The sequence below is a fragment of the Athene noctua genome, chromosome 7 (assembly GCF_965140245.1).
Source record: "Athene noctua chromosome 7, bAthNoc1.hap1.1, whole genome shotgun sequence".
Taxonomy (NCBI): domain Eukaryota; kingdom Metazoa; phylum Chordata; class Aves; order Strigiformes; family Strigidae; genus Athene; species Athene noctua.
This window is the reverse complement of record NC_134043.1, coordinates 45,707,364-45,731,052: the sequence shown is the minus strand read 5'-3', so window position 1 is coordinate 45,731,052 and position 23,689 is coordinate 45,707,364. Positions and strand designations below refer to the sequence as shown.

The following is a 23,689-nucleotide window of genomic DNA, read 5'->3' as shown; positions in this document are numbered from 1 at the left end:
AGTGGGGATTATTCTAGGACATTCTCTCCAGCTACAGTGACTGGGAAGCCCAAGTTAACTTCCTCCCTGGTTTATTTTGCTGATTAATCAAGAACATTAAAAGAGAGCACCTCCTGGGACCTCAGGCTTTAGGAGCGGATCAGCAGATGGACGTCTTGGGGCACGTCCCTCTGGAGATCACCACTGGGACCCTGCCTGCCCCAGGAGGCGGCGTTAGTTACCTTGAGGAGGAGGAATTACCAGATGGAGGGGGGCGGACATGGTTATTAAAAACCAGCTTGGATGCAGAACATATCACTCCAAGGTTGTACTTCCAAGCCATAGAGCCAACAAAGTAGTTGGGAAGGGGAGAGAGCCCCAGCCCTAGGTGGCAGCAACACGCCGGTGATGGTTTCACGGCAAGGACCTCTGCCAAGAGAAGCGTGCGGTACCTGCAGCCCGCAGTCGATCTCCGTGATGTCTAGGAGGTAGTTGATGAGCGAAGCCTCCCCGCTCAGCGCGATCTCATAGGTCGGGCCTCCTTCCACCCTGCACAGCGCCGTGACGTGGGCGACGATATTTGTGTGGCCAAAGAAGGTGAACATGACCCGCTGGCTCTTGCCTGGCTGCAGCACACCGCAAAGCGGCAGGACATCGAAAACCTGGAGGTAGGCGAGGAGAGATCAAGATGTCAAGCATGGAAATTGATGCAGAAGAGCAGCCACGGCTTGGAGCAAAGTACAGACGTGGCTGGAGGGGGCTCTTCCTCAAACACAGGCAAAATCATCCTAATCTCATCCTGTACCCATTCCACTTAGCAGTGGAGGGGCCACGGGGAAAACCTTCTCCCATGCTCCCTCATTAATTAATACACTACATATTAAAAGTAATTTGGGATGTCGCCTGGCAGCAAGAAATTCTCTCCACTGCAGAACTTGCCTTTAAAAGCACCTTTTACTGCCCTAAGCAAAACACCGTATTCAGAGGTGAAAGCTCTCAGAGCTGGGGGGAGGACTCCAGCCCAGCTCATCTGATGTTTTTCACTCTCTCCGATTCGCATGCTGCGCGCTCTCAAGATGCTACAGCAAAAGCTACCGCAGAAATTTCCTGTTGACCACTTGATTAGCAACAAGATGAAGAATGCCCTCCATAGCTGCTGCACAGGTCAGCCCTACGACACGTCCTGCGTGGCCTCTCCAGTGACCGGTTGCTTCAGCAGCGCTGTGCGATGGGCTTGGAGGGACGCGAGGCCACTCTGCGAGCAGCATCGAGGGCCACCAGTGGGGAGGGGGGGCTACAGAACTGCTTGCCACACCGGAAACGTGGCACAAGATGGATTCCCACTTACCTCCTCCATTCCCAAGCTGACGGGCTCTGCCTCCACAGACTGCATCAGTCTGTTGATCCCCACCAGGCCCTGTGTCTCCACAGCCCCTTCCAGCTCCTCAGCAGGGGATGGCAGCACCTGCAAAACAAGCACCATGGGCTGCAGCGAGCGCCTGGCTGGTCTGGGCGAGAGCACTCTGCTGCAGGCTCCGCCACCTCACCCAGCCAGGAGCAGCTGAGATGGGACCTGGGTGCAAATCAAGTACGGGTATGTCCGTGCCATCCGTTGAGTGGGTCCAAGCCCACCCACAGGTGAGACACGGGCTCCGCCTGCGCTTCCTATGCGCAAGCGTGCATGGGGAAGCTGAGTGCACCCAGCCCTCAGTCCTGGCAGAGACCTCAAGGGCCTTTTGCACCCTTGTGCCAGACCAGCTGCGCTCACTCCTGCCCAGGGAACGTGCGCAGAACCCCATGCCTCGACAGGTTAGGTTCTTCAGGACAAAAGCAGGAGCACAGCTGCAAGCGAGAAGTATCAAACCAGGAAAATAAGGGCTTGGCACAAGTATCCCATTTCAGAGAGTGCTTAGGTTTCATCTTGTGCACCCATCAGTGCTGGAGAGCTGAGGATCTCCACCAAGTCACTCTCTTGAATGACACCTTCCTGAAGAAGGCAGCAGAGATGTTCTTCTGTCTTGCAGCAGCTGAGAGCTGGAGTTTGACCTCAGAGGTGCCATCTTTCAAAAGGAACCTCATCCCTGGGCTTCTGACCCCTATTTAATAAGCGAGGGCTTTGTGAGTGCTTTTGAAGTGTGGCAATACCTGCTTCTTCAGTAACGTGAAGAAGTGCTTTGTGCTGGGGCCTTGGCATCAGCAGAATCTGCAAGAATTTTTATGGGACATCTTTACACCTAATCAGAGGCTACATCTCCCCGGTAGATGAAGCTCAGAATCGGAAGATTCAATGCTCTTTCTCTCATCTCCACATTTTCAAGCCTAGCAAAGCTTTGCCAAGTGCCTATTCTCAAAGATTCTAACCCGCACCTTTCCTAGGCCTATGGTCTCCCTCCTCCCCAGGGAGGTTATGTGGGTATTGCCTTGACACAGTCACACAAGCAGAAGGGGAAGCTGCAATCCAGAGGTATCCTTTGAAGCCTTTTGGATCCTACTTAGCCACATCTACTTGTTTTTCTCTGGTTTGTTTCTGCATACATGGTAACAAAGCAGGAAATAAAGAAGATTCCACACTTCTATCCAAAAACATTCAGCCACGCTATTCTTTACATCTACGGGGTATCATTTCTCCTGATCCAGAAAAAATGTGCCGTTATAATGTTAAAATGACCGAAGTTTGGATGTGAGCAGGTGCAACCCCTCTCCTTGAACTTAATGCCAATGCCAGTGCTTTCAGAACTTCCCATGCTTTCTTGCATCCTCTTTTATTGCCCCAGGAGCAGCCTCTGTCCCACACGATGCAGAACAAGGCGCCAGTTCCCACTAGCACAGACATCAAGCTCCAAAGCACCGAGGTTCACCAGGAAGGTCAGCAGACCAAAGGCCATTTTTCATGTCAGGATGAAGAGACAATGACCTTGAAAAGTCTCATTTTATCAAAGATGGCTCTGTGGCCACCCCTGCGATACTGCAGGTCTCGGGTGAAGGCAGAGACATAAAAACAAGCGGCTCCAGCTGGGGGTGAGAAGGTGGTACCTGGAGATCACAGTACTTGGCACAGCTTGATACAGGAAGGAAACTGGAAGCCTTCACATCATGATGCAGATAAAAGGCTCATTTTACAGTGTAAAAACAAGCTAAAAACCCCAAACTCAGCATAGGTCTGTAGGATCTCAGTGGGCTTCTCCAAGCAAAACTACCCGATTTCTCCCTCCCCAGAAGTCCCATGTCCAGCCGCTGGCTCTGCTGCCCAGCCCACCCTCAGGGCACATGACAGCAGGGCAGCAAAAAGGGGGACTGGCACAAGTACGGCTTTTCAGTGGCAAGATGGGGGAGGCAGTACAAGCAGTAGGCGTACAAGAAAATCTACCTTTGCTTCCAGGGAGTCATCTGCATCTGCTGGCTCTTGGGCAGGATCCCCTGTGGCTCCCAGGGCTTCAGCTGGCTCCTCCACACCTCCATCCCTGCAGCTGCTCCCTGCAGACACCGAGCGCTCCGACCAGGCTCCCTCCTCCTTTGGTGGTTGGGGTTTGGTGAAAAATTTCGGTACTGGAGGGCTGAACCTGGAAAATAACGTGACTTTGATCGTGGACCTGCAGTGGGAGGGAGGGAAGCCTGCACGAGCAACTCCTTGGCAGGATGCGGCCCCCGGCTGGGCACTGCTGCTGTGAATTCAGTAACGGGTCTGAGCCAGCAGCTCCCAAACCAGGATGGAGCAGGTCAGCATACGGGGCTGCCTAGGGATGATGCTGGTGTAGCGGCAGCACAGGCAGCTGGCAACTGGTTGCAAGGAGAAATGGAAGAAGACACGGGTGAAAGCCTTGTAGGGAGGTAAAAATCACAGCAGGAAAGGAAGACACACACAGACTGTGCAAAAAGGTGAGCCTGAGACACAAAGGGGCAGATCCGGAGAGCAACAAGCCAGTGCAGAGCCACCAGTGCCCTCCCGAAAGCACCCACAGTGCAGACTGGGCCTCCCCCACCCAGAGGGCCAAGGCGAGAACTTCTGCAGCTCCACCAGGTGCTAACCCGGAATACTTCCCCTGACACCACCCGCAGCTGCAGGTCAGCATAAGCAAGCCGCAATGCCCGAGGCTTTCTCCAAGCGCGTAAGGCAGGAGCAGGGATAGAGCCCGGAGCCTGCTGTGCCCTAACCCCGACAGAGCCCAGCGCCGTGCGGGGCACCCACGGAGCCCGGCACGGGACACCCTACACACGCGGAGCAGCGTGGAAAGACCCGCTGAGAAACTCCGGGCAGAGACTCACGGCTGAACAGCCCGTTGATCCCTGAGGAGCGCCGAAGCAGCAGCGATCGGTGCTCCGGGGAAGGGAGCTTTGGGCATTTGTAATCAATACACGGCACACGCCGGTGACAAGGCTCAGCTCCCTGCTGTGCCACCGGCATGCCCTGGTTGCGACACGACGGCTCCAGCCGCACCTCGCGCTCAAAGGGCAGCAGCTCTGCTGAAACAAGGCTGTAACTGACGTGGCATGATCACCTCCCCAGCAGCTTCTACACACAAACCATTTGAGGACCAATTTGGCAAATGGTTCAGCAAAGCAGTTCCACAGCTCATCTTACTGACAGAACTGAGTTGATAGTCTGACCAACACGTGTCAGTAGAAAGTGTATGGTTTAACATTTTCAAACAGTCCCAGTGACTCAGACTACATTCCCTGTTTCAAATCGCAGCAGGTGCTCACGGTAACTCTGTTCATCCTTCCAGTGCCCCATGGAGGGACACGCTGGAACCGTGCCTGCCTGTCACCACGCCTATCTGCAAGTGTTCCCGGGGGCAAACGAGCCCCGTCTTTCACAGCACTGTGGGTGCTTCATTCCCAGCTGGGAACTCAGGGCCTTTAACGACGTGCTCCCAAATGAGTATTTGTCTCTGGCTTTGCAGCTTATCATTAAAGGCTGGTTTCCATTTCTGGATTAGAGGCTCCGCTCCTCACAACCCCCGAGAGATCCCACCTGACTTGTCCTTCCTGCAGCCACATGCAAGAACAAGGCTCTGCTCAGGCGAGCTGCCCCAAGCAGGGACCGATGAGCAGCAGCGCCGTCACCCCCCCCCCCAGCCCCCCTCTGCCTGCTACTGGGACCCCATGGGGGACCCCAAAGGCCACCTCGGCACCGTCCACGTGGAAGAGCAAGGCAGGGCTGGAGGGGACGAAGGTGCGCGCTTGCCCCTGCAGAGCATCGCCCATCTCCTGTCCCACCAGTGCAACCTTCGCTCCTCTCAGCCGAGGCGCCTTAACAAGTATTGGGGTGCCCTGAGGGGTGACCCACCTGCTCAACACCTCCAGCAGCCACTAACTTGGGCATCTGCCTCAGGATGAAATCAATCCAGCTCATCTGCAACAACGGTGCCTCCGGGCAGCCTGCAGCCGAACGCTGCCTGTCCCTGGTGACAGGGAGATGCCCCCGGCGCAGGGGCAGACACATCCAGGGCCAAGAGCACCTCGAAGCCCTCCAGCTACACACCAGTCCGTGCACCAGTTCAGCGCATGGCTCTGGCCATTGTCATGGTGATTGTCCCAAAACTGCTAGCTGTGACCCCTCCTAGCCAGGCAATGAAAGCGCGGCTCTCAGAGCTGCTTGTGATAAATACTGCAGGTTAAGAACAGCTCCTGAGGAGAGGTAAACCCCCGAGATGCAAAATCCGTAATCGCTTATAAAATTACCCTCGGTTGTATAGAATGGCTTGAGGCAACTTCATGGGATCGTGGTGCCTAGACAACAATATTTTTCACTCTCAAGCAGAAGCCTCTGGGACCTGGTGCTGGGAGATGATGTGATTAGTGAGTCCTGCTGTGGAGAAGCACAAAGCATGGTGAGGGACTTTTTCGAGTGAATGAACAATAAGAAATGTAAAATGAAAAGAAAGGGAGGGAGGAACCCAAGGTGTCAATAGAAAGCTGACCCCTGGGACAAGAAATCTTCCTGGTGCTGAAGGGGGATGTCTTCAAAACGGGGAAGAAAGGGGAAGATAAGATGCTCAGCATCAGCCCAAGCTTTAGGCAGCTCTTCCCCTCCAGCACCTCCTGGCCAAGGCTGTGAATGCAGGGAGGAAGGCCAGGAGCAGAGAGCAGATCCTCCACCTGCAGAGAGGACCCATCCCAAACCAGAGGGGCCGAAGGGCTGTGGACGTGCCTCCATCAGCACCGTGGAGCTGAGAGACGGAGCCTCCTGACATAAGCAGGTCAGCCTGGAGCTGGAGGGGCTGAAAGAAAGGGGTTAAGCCCTCCAGGTCTATCTCACCCAAACTGGCCACCCCTCAGTTGAGACAAAATGCATCCAGGAATTAACAGGGGGGATTTAATGGCAGCACGGGCAGATTGACACCAGGGGGAGAGGAGTCCTTCCTGCTAAGGCCAGGACAGCCTTGTGTCACCCACTGTCCCCAGCCTCGGAGATGTTGAAAGAAAATACCTCAGTCTGTCTCTTGGTTTCTGAGCCTGCTAGGGCCACAGCTTCCCACACCCGCCCCCCAGAATAGAGGAGCTAGAAATCACACCGCTTCTGCAAACTACACGTGAAGATTCACACAGGATGACGTGACCCGGCCGCCTGAGGCTGTGTGAGAGCCAGCAACATGAGGACCATCCCCCCAACCCTGCAGCGCTGAAAGAGGAGTGCCCCAGCTCCCCACAGCCCGGCCAGCACCGGGGACAGGAGCCAGAAGCCACTGCCCCTTTACATGAAATGCAAGAGTTTTAACAGTGCTGAGACTGCTTCCCTAGTGCATGGCACCCACGTGTGGAGCATCCTTGCCCAGGCCCCCAAGGACCACCCGCTGGTGCCCCCACTAGCCACGGCACTGGGTTAAAACGAGCCTCCCAACAAAGCACGAGCTCTTCTCAGGTCACCACAGGGAAAAGCACCCGAGACCGCATGCCCATGAGGCACCCGAACAGCCTACAGGCCCCTACAGTGCACATTTATTTCTCCTTCTGGCCATCAGATGCATATTAAAAAGGCACTTTGGAGCCAGCTACAGACAGCTCAAGGGTGTTTGCAGCTGAAAAAAAAATAATATAATACAGGCGCAAACCAAAAGCCTTCCCAGTGCACCATGTGGGAACACTGGGCTTGAGCTGGGCCAGCTGGCCAGCAGCTGAGGAAGGCAGTGGCAAGGGTTTGCCCTCATCAAGAGTGACTACTGAACAGCATTTCATCCAAATGGCCCTGAAGCCGGGATAAATTCCCCTGCTGAGCTAAGGTTTGTGTATTTACTGAACCACCCACTGAAATTCAGACCAGGCAGCGGAGAGACAGAGAAGAGAAGCAACATTGCTGCGGTGAGACCCGACACCTCCAACTCCTGCCTTGCACTCGCTGCAAGGGATTAAGCTGGATTTGGCATTCATCTAAATCCAGCGAGCAGTCCCACTGTGACCAAGTATTAATTAACTCAAAGTTCATACGCAATTTCAACAGCCACTTGCTTATCCAAGTCAAAAGCATGTCCGTTTTGAGAGATGAGGGAGAATTTTGATTTCTTGTTTGAAAGCAGAAATTGTGTGGGAATGGATGCAGCAGAATTGAAGTGTCTCACGTTCCCGGGGCAGTAACCAAAGCTCGCCAGCACCTTGAAGCAGGAACCACAGGATTTGATTTTTGGATGCACAGAATTCCTTGGCTCCTGCTGAAGCCCACAGACCTTGGCCATCCCATCACTTTAGATGAGAAGAGTCAGAGGAGGGTCTGAGGCCCCTCAAGCTCCATGTGACAGGGCTCATGCCTCTCCCAGAGTATTTCCATGAGATGTGGCTGGTCCAGTTTTGCAGGGGAGAGGCACTAAAGCTCCTCAGGCACTTTGGTTCAACCGAAGCTGGACCAGGGCCAGCCACCACTGGCACTGCAGGCACAGCAGCTCTTTGTGGAGATCACCCTGAGGCAGCAGTACTTCCCTCTCTTGACAGGTCACAGCCCTGGAAGAGTCTCCACTGACTTTACTGGAATTATTTTGACTTGCACTGCTTTTACAGATGGTAAAACATGACCCAGTAAGTCCTCTCCTTCCTCATACTTTGCACGTCAGCCAGGCAATTTATAAGCATTCTCTCTATCAGAAAAATGCTTCTCAATCAGACTCTGGCCAGAGGTCCCTCTGAACAAATGAGCAGCTCTAACAATAATTGTAGTCTTTGTTCAAAATTAAACAAGCCCTGACAGCTGTATTTTGCAGATGCTATTTAAAGTAATCGGCACCCATTACAATTGTACCAGCTACTTCAAAAATCAGCTCTGCCAACAGACAACTGTATTGACTGCCGTGACTGATAGCAAAGGAGGAGGGATGTGCTCCAGCCGTCTTTGTGGCAGGGATCTGGACACTCACCGTTTCAGGACGCCTTCATGGGGACAAGCGTTAGAGCTCGGAAACACAGAGGGTGTGACTGCAAGGGTTAAGAATACTAGGAAGCAGGGGGGAGCAGAAGTGGTTGAGCATAACCAGCTCCTGGGTGATTAGAAAGGCAAGCAGGAGGTTCCCAGCCCTGGGAAGAGAGAGATTCTCAATGTCCTCTCCTTAGGGAAAGGCTGCAGGAGGCCGAAGCTGGATCTCAACAAGTTTGTGAAAAGGGTGAACAGGACAGTCTGAGGTGGTAGGGGCCAGGCTGGGCGGGCTTGGCAGGCCAGTTTCACCCTAAAGGAAGCCAAAAAGCAGCTCAAGCCTGACCTGGGGCATCCTGGAGGTTGAGGACCAGCAGGTACCTGGGCTCTGCCCAGGCACCCATGTGCTCTGGGTGCCTCGTTGCACCCAACGGCAGTACAAAAAGACCTTGCAACCCCCGGCCAAGCACCCTCCAGAGCACAGGGGCTCGCAGCTGCACCACAGGAAAAGCCAACCACGGCCCCTCTGCCCACCAGCTTGCATCACTGTCTCTCCACGGTGCCAAGAGCAGAGCGAGGAAAAGGAGGGAGATGCAGTGACGGCCCATGTCCTGAAGTCCTCACCTAGAAGGAAATGTCCCTGCTCATCTTGACAGCATCTGCTGAACCCCAGGAGGTGCCTCCACTGGCCCGCACTGGTGCAGGCTGCCCAGCATGCTCGGGGTGGGCAGCGATGCCACAGCACACCCTCCCAACGGGGCTCTGCAGCGGGTCACCGCAGGGAAAGACAGGAGAAGGTAAAGCAGCAACGATAACTAAGGCAGAAGGAGAAACAAACCAAAACAAGCTCCAGTTTCATGTACTTCCTAGGGTCACATCCCCAGATCACTCAGATGCTGAAGCTCCACCCCGCTGAGTACGCCAGCACCGCCACCCATCCCCTGTCCAGAAGGAGCAGGGCTTGTGGCACCAGCAGAAATCACAGATCTAAGGCTGTGCATGGCTTTCGCCTTGTGTAAAAGGTGAGTTAACGCCACTGCTGAGTTATTAAAGGTCACTCCCACAGCACAACATCATTACCCCCTGCTTTACCAAGAGCAAGGCAGAAATACTCCCAGGAAGCGTGCTCACAGGCCAATGGCCCCACTGAGCTCCTGGGGCCAGGGCAAGGGACGAGCAGACAGGATTGGCCTGGTCCAGGTGACACCAGGACAGCCGGGGACGGCTGTGGGGTGATGGAGGCAAGCGGGTGAGGGAGAGGTGACAGGTCCCACCGAAGAGGAAGCAAGCAAAGCAAACTCACAGTTGGAAGGGTTTCACACAGACAGAAAGATGACTCTCCTGGGGGCAGAGCAGCTGAAAAGGCGGCATTAATTGAGTCAGGCACTCTCAAAAATGCATGACATGTCACAGCTGGCCCAGAAGGACCCTTGGGGTGCCCAACCCCCCGGGACTCCTGCCTCCTGCTACAAGAAGCGGATGGTGGGAAATAAACCAATCCTTCTGGCACCAGCCTACACCATTAACTCTGGGGTGGGCATCTCTTTGCGCTGCCCCACTCTTTGCAGAGCCCCATTAAATCTCCCTGGGACCTGAAGTCCTCCCCAGGCTGCTGTGCTGTAGAGAGCTGAAGGTTTGCCCTCTCTTTGCCGCTGGCTGCCTCCCTGTCCAAGTCAAGAGACACAGACTGATGGTGATACATCCCCGACATCCCAAAGTCCTCACCTGGGCTGTGTGAACACGGGGTCCATTCTGCCTTAACCCAGTTGCTACTTGTTCTCTGAGCTGGCAAAGACAACCCACCTGCTTCTGCGAGCAGCGTGGCAACCTGTCAGAGTTCAAGGATCACCTGGACAATGCTCTTAGTCATATGATTTCGTTTTATGTGGTCCTGCAAGGATCAGGGAGTTGGACTTGGTGATTCTTATGGGTCCCTTCCAACTTGAGATATTCTATGAATCAACGTTCCTGTGCTGCTACAAGGGCAGTAGCAACAGCGAGTCTTCACACTGTGGCTGTTTTCAGGGATGAGGAGATGGATCAGGCGGATAAGAGATGATTTTTTTATAACACACTCATTTAACAGAGCCTGTCACAGCGTGGAGTGGCTCCGAGAGCACATGGAGCTGGTGGCTGTGGCCAAAGAAAACCTTGGCAAAGAAACCACTGTGGACCAAAACATTGGCTTTAAGCAGGAAAAGTAGCACCCATGGGGCTTCCAAAGCCCAAAACGTACTGCCCCGAGGAGCTGATGGCACCGGGGGGATGAGGAGGGGGTATGCTCTACTGCCACCCATCTGAGACTCCCCAGACCAGGGGCACGGTGGATGGGTGCATTCCGGATGGACAGGCTGCTGCTGCTGCTGCTCCCTCTCCCCTCCGCTGGCTGACAGGGGACTGCTGTCAGATTTGTACCTTGCACTGTTGTTCACTGCCTGCATTTTCCATTTCTTCCTTGTTACAAAAACAACAAAGCAGAAACCCCATCAAATATAACAGAGAGTTGGGGGTTTCTGGTCAGTAACAAGGCTGAGATGGAAGGAGAGAGAGCGAGGAATGAGAAGTTACTAATGCTGTAGGAAAACCCACTTGGGAGGAGAAAGGCTCCTGGTTGGTTCAAAACACATTGGCCGAGAAAATCCTGGATGGAAAGAGTGATTTTCTACATGTTTAGCTCAACAAACCCTTTTCCCAAAGAATCTACAGGCAATTCATTACACTGGATTTGTAGCTAAGAAGTTCCCACTCCCCAGACACGCCAGATCAATACACAGAGGGGGTTGGACAGGTGCCACAGAGGGGCAGAGCTCCCTGCTGATCCGTCCTGGCACTCGGACTGCTCGGTGTGTGTCAGCTCTGTCCCAGGGAGGAAACGTGTCTTGCATGAAGGGGACAAAGAGGTGATGCAGGAACAGCAATGCTCAAAGTAAATGACAAGGCACGGGTCCTTAATTGAGGATGAAAACTCTATAGAGAACAGCGAAGTTTGGCGATGAGGCTTTGGCAGCCTTTGTCACAGGTCTCAAAGAAAATCCTTCTATATCCTTTGAGATTTAATGTCTTCCCTTTGATGGGAAACCCAAACAAAGCTGAGGAGCTGGATACTGCCCTTAGAAAGGGGGACAAATCAGTCTTTCAGAAATAAACCTTTAAGGTAAGAAGTATGATGAAATGTCTGAATTTGACTCCAGACCTACAGTCTCCTACTGGGTGACTCGTGACCCATTCCAACGCGGCAGAAAACATCGTGGTGCAAAAGATTAACTCAGCTTTGAGCTATCAAAGACCCAAGGGGTGAAGAGAACGTACTCTCAGTCTGTCTCTAACCACGTAGAGGTCTAGAAGAAGAGTCACCATGAGAGATTGATGGCTCAGCAGTGCCAGAGAAGGGCCATGGGTTGGTGTGAGTTGGGCACGTCCCACCACACAGCAATGGTTGGACTGTGTTGCTTATATGATTGCTCTGCTCAAAGTAGCAGCAGTGATCAAAGGGTAAGTAGGAAAAATAGGTTGAACAATTCGAAGCAAAAAAGATCTAAGCATGCAGTCTTGTCCAGGCAGAGGAACATTGTTCTCTCCTGGCCAAAATAAACGTGTGTGTCTGATTGATGGTGGGAGTCTCTGATGATCGGCTCCAGCAAGGTCAGATGGATGGATGGTTAAACTCTATTGATCTCACCTTCATGAGACCTGGTGTTTGATTCCCTTGCTGTCAAATCTGGGTGAGTTTGATCTGATAGTTTAGAATACTAACAATGCTTCACGTGGACCAGAAATAATATCTGACATGCTGCCCTTCTGCCAGGTTCTTAATGAGCAACTTGAGGTGTTAATAGCTTGGAGACCATCTTCATTTCCAGCTCTGCCACGGAGAATCACATGGTGTCTGCTGAGGGACCCACAGAAAGTACATTCTGCTTAATTAACATACAGAGCAGAAAAGGGAGCTGCCATAATGTCCCCAGTGCTAACGAGCCAGTGAAGGGGCTATGCCAAGCCGTTCGGAGCAGAGGCTGCTCTCCTGCCAGATGCTCAGGACCCTCAACTGCTACCGACTCAGCAGAGTTGGGTGACTCGAAATCCCCTGGAAGAACAAGCACCTGCAGGCTCGGGTCCAAAGCCAGTTTAGGTGGAGACGGGGTAATTAAAAGCTGAAAGCTGATTCAGCATTCACATTTCCAAAACCTTAAATTGGTTCTAAAGAAAGAAAGGAGTAAAGATAGACAGGCAACTGGCCAGCAAGTGGCCCCAGAAGAATTAATTCCACACAGGCTTTGCTGTAACGTGCTTGCTTCTCTTATTATAAAATATATGCATTGGTCTATAATCAAAATTAGATTTTCATTCTAGCTTGCAATTAAACCCTAATCTAATTTAGCAGGAGATGACAGGGGCCTCCAGGCTGGGCTTACAGCTCTGCTCCTCCTTCCCTGCCCACTTCCCTCCACCTGCTTTTGTGGGCTTTCCTCTGCATTTTAGGGTCTGTTCTGGCAGGTGCCGTGCATCAAGAAGGGCCACACTAAAGACTGGTTGTTACTCGGTAAGATCCGACTGTGAACAGGCTACCCCCATGCCCAGGTCTTCTCCCCCAAGCTCTCCTCATCGCCACAGCTAATCTCCAGTTCCCAGTAGGTTGTCTCCTCTGAGCCAGATCCCAATTCTCTAAACAAACCTGATTATTGATGATCTCTCTTATTTGTAATGGCAGCACTTCAACACACAATGGTTAACTTTGCTGGGTTTCCTAGGGCGTTATGGATAAAACATTTGCTACTGTAATTAAAACTGCCCAGACTAGACTTTTGACTAAGCAGAGAGGCCACAGCGGGAGGAACTGCTAGAGATGTGTTTATAAATGTGCTCCAGCACGACTGCGAGATTGCTCTTGGGCTTGTAAACCACAGCCCAGCCCTGGCTGGCCCTGCTTCCCAGGACGTTCCGACAAGTGCTCCCACCAACGCCTACAGCTGCACCCACAGCTGCAGCAGAACCTGCCCTTTCCCTGTAAGACACTAAATGGCTGTTTGGGGAATGTGATGGTGCAGTTTAACAGATGAAAACTCACTGCACCAGTGTGGTGTTCGCCTCAGGCCACAAAGGTCTGAGAAAGCAGCTTTCCAACCCCAGCCTTCCTTCCCAGGGGAACCAGTATGGGGGCTACAGTAAAGCAGCAGCAAGAGACTGTGTAGGTTCTTAGTGTAAAATGACAACACATAGGGTTGCCAGGGAAGAAAAATCATATATCTGCTTGTCCCAGTGCCTAGGTATGGGTTTGTAGCTCCAGAAATAAAGCAGGACTCTAGGTTATGGACAATGCAGGAAGTGTTGGTAGCATCTCACAGCCCCAGCTTGGCTGGAGAACGTTGTCTCCTTCCCAGCGTCAAACTGGTGATCACTTATTCCCTGAGCACCTAAACCCGACCACGGCTGGGAGGTGTTACTCCCCCAGGGAAAGTTGAAAGCAATTTGTCAGATCACAGGCAAACAGCCTTGGTCTTTGCAAAGCACAAACAGGACACGAGGAAGGAGAAGAGCTTCAATGAGAGAGCAAAGGGGCACATACCTCATCTGTCTCACGCAGCTGTCCATCAGGAAGGACCAGTGGTACTGGACAAGAAGCGGGCTGCAGTTGGTCATTTCAATGTAACACACACCTTCAGTGTCGTTCAAGATGCAGCCGAAGTCCAGGGCCGTGGGCTGGATATGGAGATTTGGGAAGTAGACTTCTCCCCGAATGGTGACCTGCTCCTCATGAGGATGCTCCAGAAACTGTATCTTTAGAACCCTCTCCACTACCTGGCTACACAAATTGTCTTCATAAGCAGGGTTAAATCTGATGGAGAGAAGTTGTTCCTCCCCTATCTCCAGCTTCATGGGCTGCAAGGAAATGAAGAGTATTAATCACCAGCCTGATGAAGTCCCAAGGTCTGGCAGCACGAAATGTGGAAATGTTCACGTGTGACCCCAGCATAGGCTTCTCAGTTCATCCTGTGTTTTCTTCACAGTGTGTGCCTGACTGCAAGCCCCACCACGCTCTGTCTGAGAGTATCTCAGGTTCATCTCACTGTGCTCTGCATCAATACATGAGGAAAATAAATATTCTACTGCTCAATTTGGGACCCACAGGAGCGATGTGCTAAATACAGAATTAAATCAGCACTTGGCACACCAGGGCCTTTTGCTCCAGCTCTAGAAGAACTGCTTTGCCCTCCCAGCACAAGCAGCATGGCACTGCAGCCTCGCCCTTGCAGGGGCTAGTCACTGGCACAGCACAGAAGCAGTGGCCGTGCCTACAACGTTTAGCAGAGCTCACGTCCAACACCTTCCTCCAACAACAGGGCAGAGGCCAGGCAGCGGCTGGAGGAGCCTCCTCAGCCTTCCTGAAGGCAGGGCTGCCCCTGAGGAAAGCCAGCTGCTCTGGAGGGTGTCTGAGAATGGCTGCTGGAGAGCTCAGTGACTTCCAAGAGACACCGTTATACACGGCTTGCCCAGGCCTAGCTGCCCGCTCCCCTCTCCTCACGTCTTAGAGCCAGGATGTATTTCCCCAGTTCAGATGATATTTCACTTCCTTCAGCGGCTTGTTTCAAATCTGACTTAGTTCAGGCCAGTCTACCACTGAGTCTAAAGAATAAACTTCTCTGCTAGAGGACCTCCCAACAGAAACGTACCACCACACCCCCCCTCTTCAAACCCCACAGCGGGAGGGCCCACGGCTGCTCACCTGAGCGTCTGCAGAGAGGGGCTGCCGCTCCGCGTCACAGATTAAGAAGGGCTGCTCTAAGGCCAGGACGACGCTGAGTGGCAGGGCCGAGGCGTTTCTTAAAGACAGAGACTGGTGCTGCAGAGTTAGGACATCACCAGGTTGCTACAGAAACAGGACACAAGGGGAAAAAACAACATGAAGTGGCCATGGAACTCCTTCCCTTTCTGATGCATTTCAAGTTTTGCAACCCCAGAAGTGCATACACCTCTATTTACTATTTTTATTAGTTTCTATCCTTCTAGGGGTTTTTTCTCTAAGTATATCAGATCCTTTCTTGTTTAGAAACCACAGCATCCCCCGGGGACAGGGAAACACTCTGGCACACAGAGGAGGGAACAGGACCCTGAGAGGAGGCAGCTGCATGAACAAGACCAATAGCAGAAAGTGAACCCAGAGCACTTGTCTTCGTTTTCTATCCTCTCGAGAAGAACAGCACAAGATGATTTTCACTCACATAGTCATTTCTTACAACCTTGTCAGCTCTAGTAGCCTCATAAGAGCAGTGATGCTGGTCAGAGGAGAAAAGCGAGCAGGATTTGGCCCACAGTGGAGAGCCTGCAGCAGCCTAAGGTTGGCTTTGAGCATCTACAGGCACATACAGCCAGCGAGAAACCTCAACAGTCGGGCTGCAACGGGTGTCCTGCTGCCCCTGCTCCAGTGACAAGCTGTCTGTAGTCTCAAAGCTCGGCTCTGCCTAAGCTATTTCTTCCTGTTTTTCTCTGGGCTTCCTGCATTTCTCTGGGCTTCCTGCATGGTTTATATAAACTAGACAGTGTTTGGGCAACTTGTTCTGGATGTATTGATATCAAACAGCTGCAGTGTCATAACACTCAATAAATCCGAGCACATGGCATCAAGCAGACCACAGGCAGACATCAGGGATAGCTGAAAAGCTTCTAATTAAACCTGTACTGCCTGCTCACAGGATTTTATGCTTCTCTGGAAGCCTGGGAACCAGAGGAGAGACCTGAAAACACAGAAACTAAATAATGAAATATCTTCTCTTTTTCAGACACCTCACAGGAGAGGGAAAGGTGATGCAGGAGTCAGGATCCAGAGGTTAAGGGGCACCTGCTTTGCACTGGCGTTATCATCACTGCAGCTGAAGGATGTCTGCGGGTCCTTTGAAGAAGTTGAAGCTTGGGGAATTGCAAAGAGCTACCATACATGCCAAGAGCAGAGAAGGCAAACAGACAAAACGACAGGTTTTTCTCATCAGCCTGAAGAGCTGACAGGAATCTCAGTTCTTCTCAGCTTCCCTACAGGATCGGTGTTCAGACATCACCGTGCCTTGGAGGATCCCCAGAAGCCTCCCTTCACCCCGAGTACAGGAACTGGTGTCTCTCTAGAAGTAGCCATGATCCCCCTCGGCAGAGCAGCTGTTCTCTCTGTTTTACTTGGGTGAAGTTAAAAACCAGTCCCATCTCTAAAAACACCCTCACTTACTTTACGAAGCCCCTCAGGAAGGGTGAGGAGGGGGTTTAGCATCGCTCAGCTGCAATACTCTGCTCGCCCACCTCAGCCCCAGCACACGAGGTGGCTGTGCAAAGCCCACGCTGTTCTCGTGGGTCCCACACATCTCGCCCTGTGCCCTTGGCTCAGCGGCTCAACTCTGTCTCCACATCAAAAAGGCAGAATACAGCTGGTGGGACTGCTCCCGATCCCAGAGGGGCGAAATATTGATCTCAGTGTTAATGGCAAAATCTCGGTCCTGCCCAGTCCAGGGACTTGGAGAAGCCATTTAACTCCCTCCTTTGAACACAAGCACACCCCCCACCAGGCTTTCAGTCACCAGCCATGCTCTTCAGTGCCAGGATGAAATCCAGAGACTTACCTTCTCCACCCGGAAAGTGATTTCTCTGGAGGACATTTGCAGGACAGGAGCGATGAACTCGCAGGTGACATCCACTTCCATTATCGGAGCCTTCTCTGCCTTGCTCCCCACGACGGCGTGGCACAGCAGCCGCTCCTTCACCACCTGCACGGAGGAGTCACCCGTCACCCAGCGGGGCCCAGCAGGGTGTCCCCAAAACGCACTGCATTTGCTGCCCACCCAACCACAGACCCTATTACCGCCATCAAGTTACTGCCACATGGCTCCTCAACAGCCCCCTTTTGTTATGCTGCATTCCATTTATTCTGCTCTCAAACGTCTGTAATGCCACACCCCACTATCCACAAAAAGCCCTCGTGAGTCATGTGCTGCTACAACTGTAATAGTCCCTGCCCCAAATTATTACTGTTTTGATTTGTCCCACTGCCAAGCATAATACTTACAGAAAGCTGTAGGAACTGATTTAAAAAAAAAAAAAAAATAAAAAAATGCAACTATATTAAGGGAAACAGGTGACAGAAGGGCCAATGCTAGCAAACTCTCCCTTGGAAGCTTAGAGGACAGGATCCATGGGAAAAACCCAGATAGGACAACTGCCTTCAGGTAAAGAGGGGGCCACTCATTCCTAGCAGGTACTGTTACTAGGTAACCTCCTAGAGCTGGTTTTAAAAGAAACCTCCCCAGGAAAGAGATGTCTTGCAGTTTACATGAAAACCCTCTGCTTAAGCTGGATGCTCTTACACTTAAGACTTTTTCCTGATTTCTCATGGTTTCAGTTCCCCAAAATCCTCCCTTCATTTCTCACTCTTCCCTCTGCTACAACACCACAACTCCTCCTCAGAGCCTACAGACTCAAAACCATCTGTGCTGCATGTGCGATGCAGGGAGTTGGGCTTCTGACCGACATCAAGAGTATTAAGTTCTCAAGACCCGAGGAAGGTGGAAAGCCCACTCCCAGGGTCTTGGCTTTGACTGCAGGAGCCAGGTAGCCACAGCTCAGCTCACAGATCCCCTTTCGGCTTTCCCAGCAGGACAGCCTCTCCAGCACCCTGATCACTTTATTTCCTTTCTTTTCCCTGCTTCAACAAAACCTTTGGGCTCCGAACTGCACAGGGACAGTCCCATCGCAGTCAGCTAGGTGAGTAATCAAGTATTCCTCAAGCTACCTACCAAGGCAGCCCTTTAAAACACCTTTCAAAACACAAGTATCAGCAGGAGCTTGATGCAGATTTATTCCACATTCACCTAAACATCTGTGCCCAGCAGTCTTGGAGAGAGGGAATGCACACCAGGGTTACCTGGAAGTTTCTCTGCAGAGTAGAATTTCCCCTGGAAATAAGAGTCCAGGGAGGAGAACACCCCGTGACCCTGCTGAAATCTCCCCCTCTGAGCTGCCATCCAAGGGTGCTGCGAGACCTGGCTGCCCTTGGGACCCTGGGACTGGTTGAGAGACTGGGGCGAGCCGCTATGGAAATATTGACAATGTCAAGCTGTCAATTATAATGATCCCTGCAAACAGTTTCCCACGTGGATGAACATCACCCAATCACTACAGCTGACACACCGTGTTCATTTTTCTGCTTCAGGACTCAGTGCTAGACAAGCCCTCTGCCCATGTTTGTTTGTCTACAGAAGAAAAATGATGCTACTCCCAGACACTCCCTCCCTTCACAGGTGTTTTGTTTTACTCACTGCTTCCCCCAAATACATTACTTTGCACTTTGTTATTTACTTTCTGCCTGTGCTCCTAGTCTAAGCGTAACTCATTTTCTCTGCCCTTCCTTTCTGCCTCAGCACATGACACCTTGTAACCGGCCATTTGCCCCTGAAGTAGCAATATCTCCTTCAGTCTGTGTTTTGGTATCAGCAGGTTGGGTTTACAGTGGCCATGGAAACATGAAAAAGCCTTAGGAACTGACAGTGGCCAGCAAGGAAAGCTGGTGCTGCCATGGTAGCTTGTGCTGTTAGAACAGTTTCTTGAAAGCACTTGCTCCTGATGGGGAAGGCTCAGCCCTCGGGGGGGACCTCACCTGCGGGGTGCTGGAGAAGCATTCCAGCACCATCTCCGTAGTCTTGCCCGGCATCAGCTCCACCCTCAGTGGTTGAACCTTAAACACAGGGCAGACAGGTCTGGGGCTCTGAGAGGAACCTTGGCCCTCGGTGGTGCTGACAGCAGGGACACGATGACGCTGGTGAAACGAGCCAGAACCTGCTGTTGACCAGTAGAGCCAACGGGTGCGCCGTCCTTTGTTTGTTACCTTGAAGCGGTAACAGCAGGGATCCAGGCCGGAAGGGAAAAGAGATGGAAAAAGTCATGGGAGCTGCTATCTCCCAGTGGTCACCCGGCTTCAGCACCCTGATGGCGTTACCTGACTGCACACTCAGCAATAAAAGCACCTCCAAAAAGGCTGACCTAGCTCAAAGCTTCAGCAAAAGCCAGACCTTGGTTTCCCCTAAGTTTATCAGCATCCAGCAGCTGCTCTGTTTGCGTACAGCAAGGAAGAGCTGCATGAAGATCATCATCTCAGCTGCTGCAGACAGAGCATCACCAGCCTAGAGACCCTCCAGTGACCTGGGCACCCCCTGCCTCGCTGGCGGGGCCCCTGCCCTGGCACCCCCAGTCCCTTAGGGAGCATCCAACCTCATCACCCCCAACACATCATCCTTTGCCTGAACAGTGCAGTTGGTGTTGTGGTTTAGGAAGATAATGCACTGTGAGAACACAGGATCAACAGAAGTTTCCCCAAATCAAACATGGCAGCAAGACCAGGTCTGGCTGCTGAGGGGATGGAGCAACAATGAGAGATTAATAACTAGAGCTAGATATAAACCAAAATGAATACTCAGTGGAAATTGATTTCTTCATGTAAGGAAACACTAACTGCAGGCTCATCTGGAGTAATTATTTTACCCTCTATAAATCTGAGCATGACCAGGACGTGAATTGTTCCTGGAACAGTTACTGGTTTTTTGAAAAGGACAGAATACACGGCTTACAAAATGAATGCCTGCCCCAGGCAGCTAAATGCACAGACCTGAGCCAAGAATAGAACAAACCAGCCGCTGAAACAGACTGTTAAAACATGATGCGTACAAGCTTAGTGTGAAATGGTTTCTGTGGTGGACAGCACAGATGAGAGCCTGGAGAAGCTCTGGGTGGATGCAGAATTTGTGGCTCTGGGAAAGCCCAACTCATCTGAGATGTTACCTGGGTCCTGTCTCAGCTCACCTGGGGCAGCTCTGCAGCCGACAGCAAAGGCAACAACTCCAGAGTCTGCAGAGCAAGACGTGAAGGGGGGCAGAGGACCATGACACAAATCACACTGACATCGCCCACTCCGTTGGGTAGCCAGTTTGTGGCTGCACAGAGCACAGGACACGCTGGACAAGCACCAACCCCCTGCAATGTCCCTGCGTATGTGGGTGGCTTGTGCATGCATATTTAACCCCCCAAAATCTATCCTAAAGAGTAGGATCAACCTGCTCTTTCTACCCCCAAATTTAGAGATTGGACCGCTGTGGACACTCTGCAGCCAGGGAAAGGAACAGGCACCTCAAAAAGACTATTCTTCTCATCCTAAGAGGTGTCCAACACAAAGCAGGCAGCACTTTGAAAAGGCTTATTTTTCTCCCATTTACAGGAACAGGCCTGGTCAGATAGATGCGTTAGGACCAGTGAACCCCCTCCTTTGAGCCAAGCTCTTTAATAAACACCTTCCGTTTATCCTGCCCAAACTCAGTGGACTTCTCCTCCTCTCCCTTCCAGAGCTGTTCCAGTGCCACCCTCTCCTGCCCACACCTCAGGCTCCGCTGCGGCGGTGACGCCGAGGAAAGCCGGTGGGAGAGACAAGGGAAGAGCGACTACGTCTGATGAAGAGCAGCCCGGCAGGGGAGACAGGGAAGGCGAGCAAATGAGGGACGACATGGGGCAAAGAAATTCTGCTGCTCCTCCAGGACCGCTGGGCAGAGGGCAAACAAAACAGCACCATTAGTTTAGTCAAGGACCTGCTAACAAGCTACCACCAAGGTTTTCCGCTGTTGCGAGATGATACTCCACAGGGAAGGGAAAAACAACCAACATTATTGCAAAGGGAAATATGTTTATACTTGTAATGTAGCATCTTCCACCCAGAGGCTTCCAGGACCTGCTGTTTTCCTCCAAATCTCTTTTTGTTCAAGTGAGGAAATAGATGTATTATAACTAAAGACAAGTCAGGGACAATTTAACAACTGGTTTCCATTTTGGTGGCTTTTGAGGGTATCTAACAACTTTCAGATGGCCATAGAAGGTTTCTGAAGGAAGCCCTGTGGCTTCAGGAAAACAGAGCCAGGACCTTGAGCGCTGAAGAACAACCAGCCTGAAGGACTACAGTAAAACTGCTCCTTGCTGAGCCCACGGCAGAAGCTGAGAGATACCCTACCTGAAGTGGGGTCCCAAGTTGAGCTCCGGAGCAAAGGGTTTGTTGGTGACAATCGTGGTGCCAGTGCCAACAGACCGGACGGGGATCACGTAGGTGTGGCTGTTCTCTATGAACAGGTTCACCTCGTCCTTGAATTTCTCCGTGACATCCAAGCTTGCTATGACAGCTACTGACACCTCTGTCTCAGGAGGAATCACTCCTTCACTTGGTTCAATCCTCCAGCATGAGAATTTGCGAGCCTGTAAGACAAGCCGAACACTAACTTAGCATGGAAACCACAGACCCTGGGCTCTTGTGGGGTGCAGGAAAAGGAAGGACTGAAGATATGAGGATAAAAACCAGAGAGGCTCCATTTCCCTAAATCCAAGCTGGAAACAACTATGCAGGAGCTTCTACAACCTGTATTTTACCTTCCTTTAACAGACTCACTTCATTAACCCAGTGTTGCCCAACCCAAGGGATGCTCATCTTCAGGAGGACGTTATTCCCCCTCCAGTCTCTCTTTTGGAGCGCACGCCAAGGGAAGCTACTTCACCTCTCCTGGCTTCCTGACAATGGTGGCTGGGCTGGCATAAAGGCTCAGGGCCAGAGGAAGCCAGGACTGCTCAAATCCCACCGCAGCAGCCACACGGCTGGGGGATACTGCTGAGAGCCTGAAGAGTAACTCTGCAAAACTGGCTGATCAAAACCCTGACACCAACGTCTTCTTTCCCAAGAGGTACTCAGTGCTTCTCAACAGCCCCCGAAGAACTGAAGCACTCGGTTCCCACTGATCACCAGCTGCAGTGAGGTGCCCCAGTGCCTTCTGCTTTGGAAAATTCAGCTATAAATATTCACAGCAGGGCAGTAAAGCAATAAGCAGAAAGCAAACTGGAAGGCACGTGCCCTGTAGGCATGGCCCGAGCTTCCAAGCACTCTCTTCCCTCTGGTTTCTCATACCTCCCTCCACAGTTGGGGCAGTGAAGGTGCTGGACCCCAGCCCCTCTAAAACCACGTTCCCAGGGAGCAAGCCTGCAGAGAGGAAACACACACCGTGCTCCCTGGCCAGCGGGAAATGCACAGGGAGGCAGATGTACAGCTTCCAAGTGCCCATCACGGCGGTGGTGGTGCCTGGACCCCACAGTTCAGTGCTGTGTTTGGGGTGACAGGCACTACTCACCCAAAACTCTGCAGTATTGTAAGAGAAGAGGTTTCCCCCCGCCTTTTTTATTTTTTAATGGAAAGCAACAGTGTGCTTGGAGGCCTGACACGATCCAAGCAAATGCTCGATCCAGGTGAGGTTAGCTCGAGTTTCCATCTGTCAGGCTGGCAGCACTCAGCTCTAACAGGACACCTGCCAGCCCAAGGGAGAAGAGCGTCAGAAAACCAAGCAGCACTTTGAAGTCTTGGGAAGCATTTTAAATAACCCCCCAAAGCGACCTCTGCTAGCAAGGGTAAGACTTTCTGGGGCCAGGGAAGCAAAAACTTGCTGACAGGCAGCGTCCCAGCAGCATGTGTAGGATGCCCCAGCTCGGATAGCTCCTTAGGCTGGCTGTGCCCTGCATGGAGAGCAGGTCAGGTCTGCACGCCTGCGTCCCAGGTGGAGCATGCCAAAGGCATCAACATTATTCCAAGTGCTGGCAAAATCAATCGACTCTGCTCCATTTAATTTGTCCTTTAGAGCTGCAAAAGAAAGTCTTTAAAAAAGCAAGATGAGAATGGGATGAAGGAAGGTTGTTGGCACAGGGTACACTCTGGGGCCTCACACAGGATCCCACCACCCCTCCTCTGCTGCCCCTGCATCCCGTGCGCAGCCCATCACTAGCCTCAGAGGATCCACTGCGCTGCCACCAGCCGAGGGCTACCCAGCCAAGGCGTTCACACCAAGCCGGTGGCTGTTAGCTTTTCTTTGCCCTCTGATTCATGGTAGCTCACTGGAAAAGGAGACCTGATAGCTCCACCCCAGAGGTGAATCTGCATGTCTGCTATCTGGCAAAGCTCATTTATCAAAGCTTGGCAACAAGCCAGGCAGTAAATTGTACCCAAGAAACTACGACTGAAGAATAATGACAGGCTGTCTCGATGGAGCCAGACTTTGAATTTCCCAGGGTGAGCCAGGGCCAACAGCCCACTCCAGAGGAGCAGGAATGGCATCGTGTCCTCATTCTTTCCGTTAGCATTTGGTGTGGGTCCAAGGGGCAGCACGGGGCAGCACAGTGCACCACAGAATAGGAGACCTGCCGGGACCAAAAGGCTCTGCCGGGCCAGACTCACTCAGGCTTCCAGGTCAGCTTCTGCCTACGTGGATCCAGGCTGTGTCCCAGAGACAAGGAATCTCTTGGAGCCACGCTAAAAATTCCCCCCACTTTGAAGACCAC

General features: G+C 52.2%; 1 protein-coding gene across 1 annotated transcript in view; it reads right to left on the bottom strand.

Moving 5' to 3' along the window:
* Positions 1–23,689, bottom strand: part of LOC141962702 (hydrocephalus-inducing protein homolog) — an 89,764-nt gene that overhangs the window by 20,719 nt on the left and 45,356 nt on the right. Inside the window, 8 exon segments of the mRNA XM_074911071.1 lie at positions 432–641; positions 1,328–1,444; positions 3,347–3,539; positions 13,878–14,191; positions 15,036–15,179; positions 16,912–17,055; positions 18,942–19,198; positions 21,334–21,571. Coding sequence (XP_074767172.1) covers positions 432–641; positions 1,328–1,444; positions 3,347–3,539; positions 13,878–14,191; positions 15,036–15,179; positions 16,912–17,055; positions 18,942–19,198; positions 21,334–21,571 — 1,617 coding nt within the window.